Source organism: Equus quagga, chromosome 10 (assembly GCF_021613505.1).
Source record: "Equus quagga isolate Etosha38 chromosome 10, UCLA_HA_Equagga_1.0, whole genome shotgun sequence".
Classification (NCBI taxonomy): Eukaryota; Metazoa; Chordata; class Mammalia; order Perissodactyla; family Equidae; genus Equus; species Equus quagga.
Genome location: NC_060276.1, coordinates 1,566,314 through 1,580,148, shown reverse-complemented (window position 1 = coordinate 1,580,148; position 13,835 = coordinate 1,566,314). Strand labels below are relative to the sequence as shown.

Here is a 13,835-nt window from a genome sequence, read left to right as displayed (position 1 = left end):
CAGGAGGAGGGGCCGTCCGAGGGGGGCTGTGAGGGAGGGAGGACAGCCGTTCCCAGCACTGGGGCCAGAGGGCTCGGCCAAGGCACTGGACGTTCCAGAAAGGGCTAGAGCCGGGCTTTGTGAGAGTCCCTGGGAAGTCCCCTTAAGAAATTTTGGCTTTATTTGGGAGGCAGTGGAGCGTCGTCAGAGAGACGGGCAGGACAGGGTCAGATGTGGGTCCCACAAAGGCCCGGGCCGACTCCCGTCAGCTAGCCGTCCGGCTGGGTGCAGGGAGAACAGTCTGGAAGCTTGTAGGGCAGGCCAGCCCAGCTCCGAGGATTTCTGCCCACCTCCTGCGCCCTGGATCCCATCATTCGGCTCCTTCAGGGACCTGCTCCGGCGATTGTTAGCTCTTTACAGTATCTGCCCCTTTTCTTTCTTTGCTGGCTCCTTCCCACCAACACGGAAAACACATTTACCTCTCTTAAACACAGGCCTTCAGCAACTGCTGTCCCTCCTCTCTCTTTCTGTCATACTTCTGCCTCAGTTTGCACTCTCCTCTGTGAGGACGGCAGAGGCCCCCTCTTACCCCTGTTCTCTGAAGCAGTCACCAGGCACCCAGCTGTTCCGAGCCTGTTGGACACCTTCGTCAATTTCTCTCTTGCCCATTCCCACAATGCTCTGCAGCCACTGATTTCTTCGGATTCTCTGGCACCCCTCCATTCCCCAGCCCCAGAGTAGCAGCCACTATGTTCCTGTCATCTCCCTGAATATCTGTGGAGCCCATCTCTTCCCCACAGGCCCGCTGCTCTCTCACTACTGCCTCTTACCTGGATGAACCTGCTTCCTGATCCTTCTCTGCCTTGTCTCTGTCTGGGTGGTCTTCCTCGGGCACAAAATCAAGCCACATTGCTTTCCTGCTTAAGACCTTCCTGTGGTTCCCGAAGGCCTCTGATGGGGTCCCAGTGCAGCCTCCACGCTGTCATCATTTGGCCCCTGCCCGCCCACCTCACGTCTAGCTCTCTGCACATGTCAGCAGCCTTAATCCATCCAGAACTCATTCGGGTTCTGTGAATGCACCAGGGCTCCTGCATCCAGGAGTTTGAACGTGCAGTTTCCTGGCCCTGGTGCGACAAGGTTGAGCTCCAACAGCTCCCCAGGTGGAAGCTAGGGTGAAAACTCCCTAGGCCCCCTGGGAATCTCCAATGCATCCTTCTTGAGCCTCTGTACTTGCCCACCTCCCCCATTAGATAGGGGAACACCTCACAAGCAGATTCTCCAGCTGGATGCATACTTGCAAGGCAATAGGTCACCTTCCCTGATGGGCCCCCCTTGCCCTCTTGATCCTGACCCCAAAGGGTTCCCCCCTAAGCTGTTTTCCCAGGGACTTACGGCAGTTTCCAGAAACTGGGTCTGCCCAAGACGAGCCCTCCATTGGAGCCTCTTCCCAGAAGCCACAGCCACTGTTGGCCACTCCCAAAGAGGAGGCTAGCTATGACCTAAGCCTCAAGTGGCTTATCATGAGGACAGCCCTTACTGAGACTACCAACTGAGTATGGGAAATTATCATGCATGCACATACTAAGCTCCAAGGGAACAGGGACTTGGTCCTACTTGCTCACTGCTGGACTGCAGCTCCTGGGACAGGCCTGGCACATGAGGGATGCTCAATACACACAAGTTGCATTTCAACCCTTTTTTTTAACTTTCAAGGCCAGGACTTTCAAGTGTATCTTCTAGTAGGTGTGTCCACATTTGCACATGAAGCTGGACTCTGAGCAGTTCTGTCATCCCTTCCAGCCCAGCAACAGCCTGGTGAGGACAGCTGTGGTGGGGCAGGGAGCTCCTGAGAACTCACAGCCTTACAGGAAGCCAGGGAGCACAGGCAGGGTGTGACAAGGCCTGCAAACCCCACAATGACAAGTGCCCCCTTTGGCAGCGAGCCAGGTCAGCAGAAGCCATAGGAGGGTCTTGGGCGGTAGGCACAGGAGGAACCAGAGCTGGGGGGCGTTTCAAAAGCACCTCGGCATGTCTAGACCGAGGCGGCGCCCCTGCTGTGGCCCTCAGGAACAGGGAAGTTGTGCTGCTGTGCAGAAGGTCGGCAGCCTGCCTGCCCTCTCGACCTAGGGCATGACGGGCAGACTCATGCCAGGCCCTTCCCGGCCTGCTGCCCCAGAGCTTCCCATCACACGCAGGAGCAGTGTGCCTAGAAAGGGTGGCCTTGGAACACCCAAGGGAAGGCGGCGTATGGAGCGGGCTGCCCTTTCCTCCCACGGCAGTCCTGAAAGCGGCTGGCTCTTTATATTTAGGGACAGCCAGACTGAATCAGGAAACACATCACCATGCTGTCCTATGAGCTGTCTGATAATGAAAGCCCAGACCTTGAGTCACTTTCACAGAGAGATTTATCGAGAATGCTAACAGCACAGGATACAGTACTTCCCAACAAAAGGTGCAAACGCGTCACTTAGAAAGGCATGCTGAGTATTCTTTGCTTTCACACGTATTAAAAAACTTACAAAAATAAAATAAAACTGCGTGCTGCCCATCTTTTCAAATAGTAAAAGAACCTTATGAAAAAAAACCACTTGATTTTACAACAAAAGACACAAACGGACATTTTTATGTAAATTTATAAGGCAAACTCTTTATATAATAAATAGGTTACAGGGATTCAGTGGGGGGTGTTTTTGAAACGTATACAGGTACATTCAGACAGGTTTACTGAAATGGTACAAATTTCCTTAATAAATTGCCTTTTGTTTTTAAATATATCAGTGCTTTCAGTCATTTGGCTATACACAAAGAACCTTTTTTTGAACACTACAAAAAAGCAATCAATATATTTTTTTAAAACGACCTACTTATTTTCTAAAGTAATTGTCCCAAAACACAAAAACTGAAGGTGAATGCGATAGAGGGCTTTTCAAGACATCTCCAGCCAAGTCTGTCCTGGGCGGCTCCCCGCACCCCAGACACACCTCTCCCATGCTCAGCCGGGCTTCTGTGCTGGAGCCGGCTCCCTCTGCACAGGGCGGCCTCTCTCACTGCGACTTGGGAGGGGGCAGCCACCCTGCCTGGTTCTTTCCGCTACTAAACCCCATGTGCAAATGGTCACTACAGTCAGCACTGTCCTCGCCTTTCAGGGGAGGGGCCGCCGGGCACTAAGGGCACATGTTTGTCCCTGTTCTGTGAACCCAAAACAATGTCTGGTGGGGCTAACAACTTTTCTGAGAAGGGTCTGGTTTTGACATGGAAAGGGAAAGGCATTTCTCACATCCAAATTTTGCTGGGGATTAGATGACAGCAAAGAGAGCACACCCCCCTCTGCCAACATCCTACCGCCCAGATAGTGGGGTCAAGAGGCCACATGAGTGTTGTGCACCATGGGACGGGGTGGGATGTGATGGAGGTGTCCTGAACCATAATGCCCACCGCCTGGCCTGTCCAGGAAGAGCTGTGTCAGGTGGAGAGTGGCCAATGTGCCCTGTCAACATATACCTGATCTGTGGCCACAGCGGAGGTCTCCAGGGAGATGCCCACCCTTTGAGCCACGCGACTCAGGCCCACCCCATCCTCCTCCCACAGGAGCGAGGTCGGCTCTGCTCACACACCCCTCCTGGCTCCTCTCGTAGGAACATCAACCTTGTCAGTCCTTAAAAATAGCGATGATGCTAATAATCTCGGGGGTGAAAAAAAGGCAAAAGAATCCACTGGGTGGAACAAAACCTGGTTTTGCTCTGACTGAAAATGGCAACACATCAGCTATTCGGTCCGTCGGCTTAGGCTTCACTTCTTCAGGTGGATTTGGGCTGATTGGGGCAGGGGTCATCTCTTCGGATCTCCCCTCCTGGGGAAAAAGGAGAGCCCCTCTCATCTCGGTCACCATCCCCTCCCTCTGAATTCTTTTGTTTGTAAAGAAAAGGTGTCTAGAAGCATTTGTCTCTGGAACAATTACTTTAAACATGGTTACAATACAGACCAGTTCAAACACAGAAGAGATTTACTTAGCGAAGTTCCTTTCACCCACCAAAAATTACACAAATATAAGCCTCAACACCACAGTTAAGAGGACCAGTAGAGAGAACCTCATGTTTGGAACACAAAAGGAGAAATAAAAACCAAACCAAACCCAAACAGAAAAACCCCAGAACGACAAGGGGAGGGCGTGGGAGGAGGGAGGAGAGCGAACACAGCACACGTTACAGTGTCCGGGTACACGGGAGCCCAGCGCGAGGAGCGGGCTCGGCACACATTGAGTAACAGTCCTGGTGATATTTGGTCATATATTCATCAACTACTGACTCTGGAGCGGCTGTTATTGATTGAAGCAGTGACAAATCAAACGGAAAAGGAGGCCTTGGTAGCAAGGGAAGGAGCAGGCTTCAAGTTCTGCAAGCCTTTTGCACTCCACCGTCCAGCTCCCCAGAAACACTGAACTGGGTGGGCCCCGCTCCATCCAGGCAGGGCGAGAGGTCACCCGGTGAGGCTAACTTGGGCGCTGATTTCAGATTGCAGTCAGAAAGCACGCACGTGGACACATTCGGACACCCACCTGTTAGTGACCAAACATCAGCGGCAATGGCCTCCTTGCCTCCTCTGCCCCCATCCCAGGCTGGGTGGGAAAGGACGTTATGACCCACCGCTAATACTGAACATAGACTGGAGCAGGCCCGAGAGTGGGTGCACAGGCTGCCCCAGCACAGGTCCTTCAATGGGCCCGAGGGCAGCCCGGCCACCCAAAGAGCCTATGAGCATTTCTCTTTTGGATTCAGGCCTCAGAAGAAGTAATGACGCAGGGAGGGAAGCTTTTGGCCCTGATGATTATAATGCTCTCTGCTTTGGAAGAACAAGTTTCTAGGTTTTTTTTTTTTTTGGTGTTTTTAATTACTTAAAAAAAAAACGATCAAAAAGAACTGTTACAGCTAAACTCTCTAGCAGATATTGCTCATTAAGAATTACAAAAGCAAATGCAATTACTCGTAGGATAGGGGAGAAGAGAAAGGGACGTTTCTGGAGTCTTCGCTACCTCCTGGAAGGGACCCACTGGACTCTCATATGTGGTTCTGGGTCCCTGGCGTTCTACCTGGTGTGGCTCACACATTCAGAGACACGACAGGCCTCCCATCTCCCCTCCAGCCCCTGGACTCGGCAAAGTGGGAGCCCCACTGGTGGGGAGGCCTGCTGAGCCCACTCCACACGATCACTCTGACTGGGTGATTAGAAAGGGTGGGGGAGGGGTGTCAAAACACCCCCATGGACTCCAGCTGCCCGACCCAGAGGTGGAAGGGGACCAGGCAGTGCCAACTACATTCTGGACTTCGCCAGGGCAAGGGAGCGCTCTTGCACCCACCCACTGAGGTGAACTGTCCTGCATCAGCATCCTGGGACCTCTCTCTCAAGCACAGGAGAAACAGTGCAAAACCCAGGTGTGGCCTGGAGCCTCCTTTGCTTGGCACAGGGAAGCCCTTGAAAGAAGCAAGGAAAGACCACGGATCTGCTTGGACAGAAGAAGTAACCAGCAGACAGATTTGTCTTTTTGTGTTTTTTTTTTTGTTTTGTTTTTTTATTTTCCCTTGTCCTATGCTATGGTTATCAGAAATATTGTAATTAAGCAACAGGTATAATTTTAACAGGTCTTTTTTTGTGTGGAGCCACAAGCAAAATGAGTTTATAATTGTGCAATATACAGATATATATATATAAAAATTCAACTGCTTTGTGTGTCTAGTCGGTGCGTTAAATAAAAGGGACAGAAAAACTAAAAGCAAAACTAAAAAGCAAAAGCCCAGGACAGAGGAGGCCAAGGAGGCCTATGTGTACAGTCTATAAGGTATTGGAGAGACTCAGCGTCACCAGGAAGAACAGCTTTGTCACTTGACACACAAACACTGTGGGGAGAGGGACTACCAGTGGGCAGGAGCCAAACCTCTCGGCCTTTTCATCTCATTTTTCCCTTGCTGCTGCGTAGGACCTGAGAAAAGGCAAGCTAGACAGGGAGCTAGGAGAGCCAAGGCAGTCTGCAAGTTTCCCAAAGGTTCTGGAACTCAAAGGCCAGAGTCCCGTGTCCCATCCCCCAAAACTCCCCCGCCGCCCCGCCCCCCCCGCCCCCCCCCCGCCACCATGAGGGTCTCAGCTCTGCCCAGCACCTGTCCTCACACCTGCCCTCCCTCTGCCCTGGGGTTCTCATGGGTGAGGGACAAGGGGGGCACACACCCTGGTGAGTGCTCAGGCCTTTGTCCTCACCTCCAAGTTCAGAAGGGAGCGCCACTTCACCCAGGCCCTAGGCCCCAAGGTGAGCAGACAGGGAAACGTCCTCAGAGGACAGGCTGCATCACAGGCAGAGGCTGAAGGGGAAGACATCACCCTCTCCTTCCTAGTTGCCTGGGTCCTAGTCAGAACTCATTTTTTCCTGACCAATTAGTGCTTGGGTAGGCTCTGTCAAGATGAGAAAGGAACAAGACACAGGTGGTACTAGGTAGTAAGAACATCGTGGGCCTTCGGAGTCACTGGTTAACACTCCACTTTCTACACCAAGAGCTGGGCTCCTGCAGCTTTGGGATCAAGCGGGCCACCCCATAGGGCATGGGTGGCAGCCAAGTCCCCGGGGACTGCTCCGCAAGGAGAGACTGGCTCTCCAATGACAGGATGGCCCTGAGTCTCAGTTCCAGCAGCTTCAGGCTGGATCCCCCTTCACCTGAAGCGCCCACCACACATCAGACCAAGCTCCAAGTATTTTTAGATCAGCATTTTTGCAAAAGCTTGCTCTTATTCATTCAGAAACATCGAAATGTAATTTTCTGCCAAATGTTTTCTAGGTTTTCCTTCTGAATTGTCGAGAACGGGATTCCGTGTTCACTTTTTTCCCCTTTAAATATGTAACTTTAGACCCTAGGGAAGGCAGTATCCTAGCAGTGTGTAACAATGAGACTATGCCTTTTGTAAAGACTGATACAGTATCTAAGAGAGAAAGACACAAAACTGGAGACTCAACAAACCCCTCCCCAGTGGGCGAGTTCACTGATGAGGAGAGCAAAGATGGGGCCATTACAGAGAGCAGAGTGAGTGGGGACACAGCATGGCGGGGTTGCAGGACCACGGGAGCAGGGGCTCTCCCGCAGGCCTAGCGACGCTGCCGCACTTGCTCCCTGTGCCATCAGCTGGGACTCGGTTTACTGGCTAAGCAAATGCCCACAGGGCTCCAGACAGTTTGCTTCCCAAGATCTGGGCCCTTGGTCCTAGAATCCGTGCGTGAAACTCAAGTCAGGAAACAACTCAGGGCAACAACACCAGCTAGGAACCGATGCACAAAGTTCTTCTCTAAGAAGCAGTACCTGTGACCTCTCCTGGCCCCGTCAGCCCAGAGAGCCCGGCAGGAATGCTCTGGAAAGGGGGCACAGAGCTCGACTGCCAGGCTCCACTTGGGCTCCGTGACATCCAGTTGGCCCCACCTGGTGGATTCAGCTCATATCCACTGCTCCCTCCTGGGTTTGAGCTGCTTACTGAAAATTACTTCAAATCCAGAGGTCCTATCAGCTAAGGAAACTCCTGTCTCACCAATGTGGCAGTTTGTTTCTGGCCAGTACCCTCTTTCATGATCACCACCACAGCAATGACAAGCTGCGCAGAGGAGCCAGTGACAACTTGGGGCTGCTCCGGGTCCCAATGCCACGGGTCATGGCCTCTAGCCTGGAATAATGCCACTGAACAAACTGTTGCCCGCACCTGCCTTGGGGTCTCAGGAGTAGCAGCCAGATGCTGGCTGTGGCCAGTAGCCCTGGGCTAACACTATGGCTTTCACCTTCCAGGGAGCTGAGGGGCTGGGGTCCTTGGCTAGTTTGGCACCAATGGACTGGGGGATGTGGCCTTTCTAGGTGTCTCCTGTGCCTTCTCATAAGGGAATACAGCACCAGCAGAAGGGAGCTGTACTAGAGCCTGGCTGTGGCCCAGTGTCCCCAGTTCACTGCAGTCCAAGGTCGGCAATTCTACTGGTTACGATAAGCCCATCAACAGGCAGGGCTGGGCTCGGCCGGGCATTGTGGAAGGAACTGGAGGACATACAGAACTCTGTCGGGAGAGGAGGTAGTAACTAACAACTAGAACGAGGGTTGGGGAGACTGAACGTGAATCTGTGACCCAGTCCCACGGGTATCTGAAAGCTGTCAGTCAATTCCTGTGTTCACCGTCCCTCCAAGATGCCCCCCAATCTTCGTGCTGTTTAAGTACACACGAAATTGAGGTCACACCCCTAAATTGGGCCAGACAAAGCTGGTGAGAATCCCGTGGCTTAGAACAGGGGTGGCATGGGAGCTGCAGGGCCCCTGCACACCAGGGCGACAAATTGCCAAGGCAGCCTGCTTAAAGGTGATTCACTTGTGATGCCTTTGGGGGGGGGGGGGGAGAAGGAACATGGAAGAAAGGGAAGAAAAGAGAGAAAACCCTAAGGAGCCTCAGGCACTGCCTGCAGCTTTGGAACTCTAGGGGAAGAAGCTGGGGAACAACTGGGCTGCAGGTCGGGCCGGATGGGAAGAAAACGACACTTGAAATGCTGTGCTCTTGACCACCAATGCCTAGCCAGCCCCTGAATGAACTGTCACAGGTGAAAGGCGGGCCTGGTGGGCCCCACACTCCTCTTCCCAGGACCAGATGGTACCGAGCTGATGGGGAAGCTGGCTCCTGACACTGGTCCCAGAAGCTATATTTCACTGGACTAAGTGTAACACATAAAAACCTGACTGACCAAAACGGACGGGCCTCCATGACAAGCTGGCTTGACATCATGCTCGCATGGATAGGCGTCCTTTGGGGGTGCTGGGCGTATGAGGCCACTGCAGGGTCAGGAGCCTTTTGTCCTTGGAGAAAGAGGGGTCCCGAAGGACTCATTCCTCCTGACCCCCCTTCCCCTCCTGGGGAGGAGTCAGAAGTGAAGCCTGGGGGACTGGCAGCAGAGCGGGTCTGGTTGTGAGACTGGCTTTTGCAGCATAAGGAGATGGATACAAAAATGCCAGAAAGGCCGACTCTGGCTGTACAAACAGAACAGGGCAAACTCCCTTGCTTCTAACCATTCTGGAAGAGACAGACACGGTTTTTCTTAAGCTACTGATTGGAACTGTCAACTATGGTTCCTGATCACTAAGGACTGGCAAAGAAGTACTAGACGGTTTCTAGGATGTTCCACTCCTTCATGGTTACGCCGCAGTAAGGAAGCCAGGGGACAATAACTGAAATACACGAGACAACACGCACTTGACAGTTCATGGCAGCAGCTCACATGGGACGTGCTTGTGGGTGTTTCTGGAAGCATAAGACTGCTGTCTCATTTGCTACTTTGATAAGGTACTTCTCAGTTGGACAGATTTAGATATAAGAGACATCTCTGTAAACACAGAAAAGGATATACCAATATGATGAAGATATGCAGCTAGATAAGGACTTCCTGAACAGAGGTTGAATGGATGGGAACCCAAATGAAAACTGATCAGTTAACATCCCACAGCAAACCTGAGCCTCTAATCCGGCACACCACAGCCCTGGCGCAAATGTGGAAATGTGTGATGTCCTGGCCCCACTCAGGCTCCAGCAAGCAAAAGCCAAATGTTTTCCATTTGAAAAGGACTCAAGGTTAAAGAAGGAGCAGAGAGGCCAGGGTCTAGGCTCTGGTCCCAGCTTAGCTCTGGGGGCGTCTGCATTTGTTCCGCCTGCTGCCCTGCTGCTACACTGCGTTAGCCGGGGCTGGTAGAGGCCAAGGTCAGAGCTGGGTCACTCGATGACTCTGGCAGGCCACAGGGGGTCTCTCTGTGCTGTCCTCGGCTCCCAAATCCAAATCCAGCCTAACTTCTCCCACCCGCTTCTCTCGAGTAGAAGGCTGAGAAGTCCCCGTGTCTGGTGCCTGACCAGGGAAGGGGGCTCCCTAGGAGAGCAAGACATTGCTGTTCTCTTGCCCTTTAGATAGGCTGAGGGGCTAGGGGCCAGGTGGACTCAGCAGAGCTTGGGGCTTCCTCAGGGCTCAGAAGTGGGTGGGAGTGGGTTGGCAGGGCAGAAGGCCAAGGGTGGGGCAAGTTCTAGGGAGCTGAGCTGAACAGCGTCAGCTCAGGGAACAGTTGGGCATTGCGGCTGCCTGGAACAGAAGGGATGGACAAGGAGGGAAGAAGAGGGGAAGAAATGAAAAGATGAAATGAAAGAAGGCAGAAATGGAAGGAAAGAAGAGAAACCAATCAGGAAGTCCTTATAAAATTGCAGCAAACACTTAGAGTTTCGGAGCTTCGTGGGAACCCTATGTGCTGAGCCCACTTTAAAACAAGCGCAGGTATATACAGATCCAGGTAGTTCTAAACACCGTCACGTCTGGTGGCTTGAGTGACAAAGTGTCACCGACTGAAACCAGCTTGCTCTCAGAGCATGTTTGTTTTGAAGTGGGAACATGAAGACTCAATAGTGCAAATAGTTCTAAGCTGTCCCTAAAGGAGTAGAATTGGAAAGTTTTGGAAGAACATTTTTCCCTCCTTCCCCCCGGCCCCCTGCCCGTCCACTAAGCCTCTACCTACCACCAATCACAGACTGCTCTGGGCAACTAGGAATCCCTCGCCCCGCTGCGCTGCACTCTCGGCAGGCAGTCGGAGCCGGGCCAGCCTGCCTCCGCCTTGTCCTGTTGCCTGCACGGTCTCTCTCTAGCGCCACCCACGGGAAGATGGCCCTGGGCCATCATCCTCTCCTCTGGCTCAGGCCGGTCTACACCCAGAAGCTCAAAGGACAACTCCCTCCTAGCCATGCCAGAACTGGAGCAAACAGGTGCTACTTCCCTGTCCTGTGAAATGTCCCTGTCGGTTTTGGATTGGGGCTGGCATGGGGCCAGATTTGTGCCACCACGGGTGGGATCACACGGGCTGTAGCCACTGTCCATCTTCATCTCTTCCTCTAAAGAATCCAACTGTCTGTCCGGCCTCACACCTCCTTGTCCCAACATGGGTGAGAGTGGGGGAGCTAGAAGCAGGGTGGGGGAGAGGAGAGCTGAGACTGGGGCACCAATGGCACCAAAAATGGGAGTGTCCTCTCAACTGCTCTCTGTTCCTAATGACCACATTGGGGGGAGGTCTGGGAGGGAGGGGAGGTGCAGGCGTACCCTAAGAAGCCTGGTCAACAGCTTGTCTGGTCAGTAGTATCTGCAGCAAGCCTTGTTGAAGGAGCCTAGTTTAGAAAAGTGCAAAGCTACTTCTGGCCCTGGTTAGGTCTTCAACCTGACTGTGCTTGTCGGTAAGAAAAACATCCCCAATGCTCCAACTACTCCCACCCTGAAGCCACGAAACTCTAAGTTTACTGAAAGAAAAAAAAATATTTTTTATTTCAGTTAATCGGGAAGCTTTGTCAGAGCCCTACCCATAAGGAGAAGAGACAACAGCTGCCTTTATTCTTGTTGGTTTGCTTTGCAATCCGCTCTGCGTAAAGTCAGCTAACTCTCTCGGTCACGGGCGTCCGGCTGTCCACAGGCTCCTCTCTGTTTGGCCTTGGCATGGAGGATGAAACAATGTCTTTGCGCTCTCCCTCCCCTCGGTGTTTGTACTTTTCTGCGGCCGTGGCGGCGGTTGCAACCGCCGGCTGAGTCTTAGCTGGCTCCTTGGGGCAGCCGTCACTCTCCAGTGAGCCTCCTCTCGGCATCTTCTCCTCTTTGCAGACGCTGCTGCTCAAGTCCTGGGGCTCAGGGGGGCTGGTGGGGTCCTCGGAGCTCTGGGGCTCAGGCGGGGGTGGGGGCGGGGGCGGGAGCAGCGGTGCAGGCGCCCTCGGGGGCTCTGCGTGGTGGTGGTGGTGGTGATGCTCCTTCTTGGGTGGTGAGGAGGCGCTGCTGCTGCGACCTTTGGGGCTGCTCTCCTTGCTTTTCCGCCCGGGGCTCTTGCAGGTCTTCAGTCCCTTCCCACTCTTCTCGCCGAGGGTGGACACCAGCAGGGGCTTCACCACCTCCTTCACTTCGATGCTGACTGTCTCCCGGGTCTTACGCTTCTTGATGGGGAGCACGGTCTCCTGCACGGACCGGATGGAAGACTCCTTCACGGCTTTCTTCTTGGCTTCGGCGGCAGCGGCTGCCACCACACTGCCCGGCTTTCGGCCTCGTTTCTTGGGAATGGCCTGGGGGTCGGCCTCAGCTTTCCGCTTCCTACCTGGGCGTTTGATAACCATGACCTGGGCCGATGTGGTAGCCCCACCCCCTTCAGCCTTGCTCCCCGGTGAAGCTTGAAAAGGCATCTTGACAAGCAGCTTCCCGGGACTTTTCTCCAGGACCCTTTTCACCTGCACGCCCTCTGATGCTGCTGCCTTGGGTCTCGCGGTGCCACTCCCTTTGGGGCGTCCCCGACCTCTGCCAGTTCCTGGAGCTTTGGGAGATTTGGGCTTCTTAGGTGGTTTCTGCTCTCGCCGGGAGGGGCTCCCTCTCCCAGTTACCGTGAAGTCAAAATCATTAGGGTCCAGGGAGGTGTCGCCTACCTTTTCGAAGTACGCAATCAACTCCACTTTAGAGCGAAAGGCTTTCCCTTGGGGACTGTGGGAACAAACGGAGAGACACAAAGAATGATTAGAAGCTTCCACGGCAATACTGGAGATGGGGCAGAGCAGAAGATGGTGATGAACTCTGACAGAAGATGTTCTGCAACCGAAATGCCGATGACACTACTGAACAAGAATCACATTTAAGAGAAGCCAAGATGAGCTAAAACGAGATGGGCCAGCCCTGGTTATACCTGAAATAACTGGACCGCTGGGCGGCAGTGGGCGCCTGCATGGCCAGCTCTGATGCCTGAACAGCTCAGTGCTGTTGCTCCATAGCTGTCACTTAGATGCCCCCGAGGACCCGCCTGCCACTGAGGCCCTTCCTCTGGCCCCCAATGGGGTCTAGCTTGGGGACCCTGTTTAGTTTAGTCATCAGGCTGGAGCCCATTCTGCTGGCTGAACTGGGGCATGCGGCTCAGCCTCACTGGGACTCGGTTTTCTCACCTGTCAACAGATAATACTTTGCTCACCCTTCTCACAGTTGTTGGACTCAAATGAAGCTATCTGCAAATGTCCTTTGAAAACTGCTAACCTCTTCGGGATTATCTAAAGGGAAGACCTGAAATGTACTTATTCACTCCTCTGAAGCTCTGGCTTGGAAGTTACTCTGTTTCAATAAAAAATGCCCGGCGACCAGCCCAAAGCTGGACAAATGCAAAAGGGACAGCTGGAAAAGCACATGGAGCCTGTCTGTATCTCTTCCTAGAGAGCCTACCTTTCCCAGCAAGATTCACAGAGTGGACTGAGCCCTATGAACTCCTATTCCTTCTGGTTCACGAAGCTATGTCACAGAATGACTCTCCCAGAAAGGAGGTTAACAGGCTCTGAGAAGAGCCCCTTAGCTGGATTTTCTCTAGCTGGGAAATGGCAGGAACCCCGGGAACTCCACTTGCCTCCTGAGCCCAGGCCACTGTGCATGGCAGGCCCCATGGCCTCAGAGCCCAGCCTAGGCAGGGCCTTCTGTCCTCAGTGCTTCCCAGGTGACCTTTCCTGGCATCCTCACTGTGGCCCTGGGTAGGCCCTACTGCTATTCCATCTCCAGACAAGGCCTCGAGGGCTGGCAGGGTAAAGTCGCACTCTGCTGCTCTGTGCATGTCTCTCCCTCAGGGAAGTGACCTCTGTACACAGTCGTTCTAAGCATACCCGGGCGCACCTGCAAGCAGTGTTCACTGGTGAAGCCCCCCTGAGTGAAGGTGGGATTATGCACACAGATTTTCCTGATCAGTGAGTAGCATCAGTTTCTTAGCACCCCTCCCCACCTCCAGCCCACCACGGTCTGCAGAGACAGGAGATGCCCTTACTTACTTGATCAGATACACATC

The 13,835-nt window shown here is 53.4% G+C and overlaps 1 protein-coding gene across 1 annotated transcript in view; it reads right to left on the bottom strand.

The window, feature by feature from the left end:
- Positions 1-2,366: 2,366 nt before the first annotated feature.
- MECP2 (methyl-CpG binding protein 2) overlaps positions 2,367-13,835 on the bottom strand; it is a 73,952-nt gene continuing 62,483 nt past the window's right edge. Inside the window, exons 3-4 of the mRNA XM_046673693.1 lie at positions 13,819-13,831; positions 2,367-12,505 (exon numbers count right to left, since the gene is read on the bottom strand). Coding sequence (XP_046529649.1) covers positions 11,422-12,505; positions 13,819-13,831 — 1,097 coding nt within the window. The 3' untranslated portion in view covers positions 2,367-11,421. The remainder of the gene's footprint in view (positions 12,506-13,818; positions 13,832-13,835) is intronic.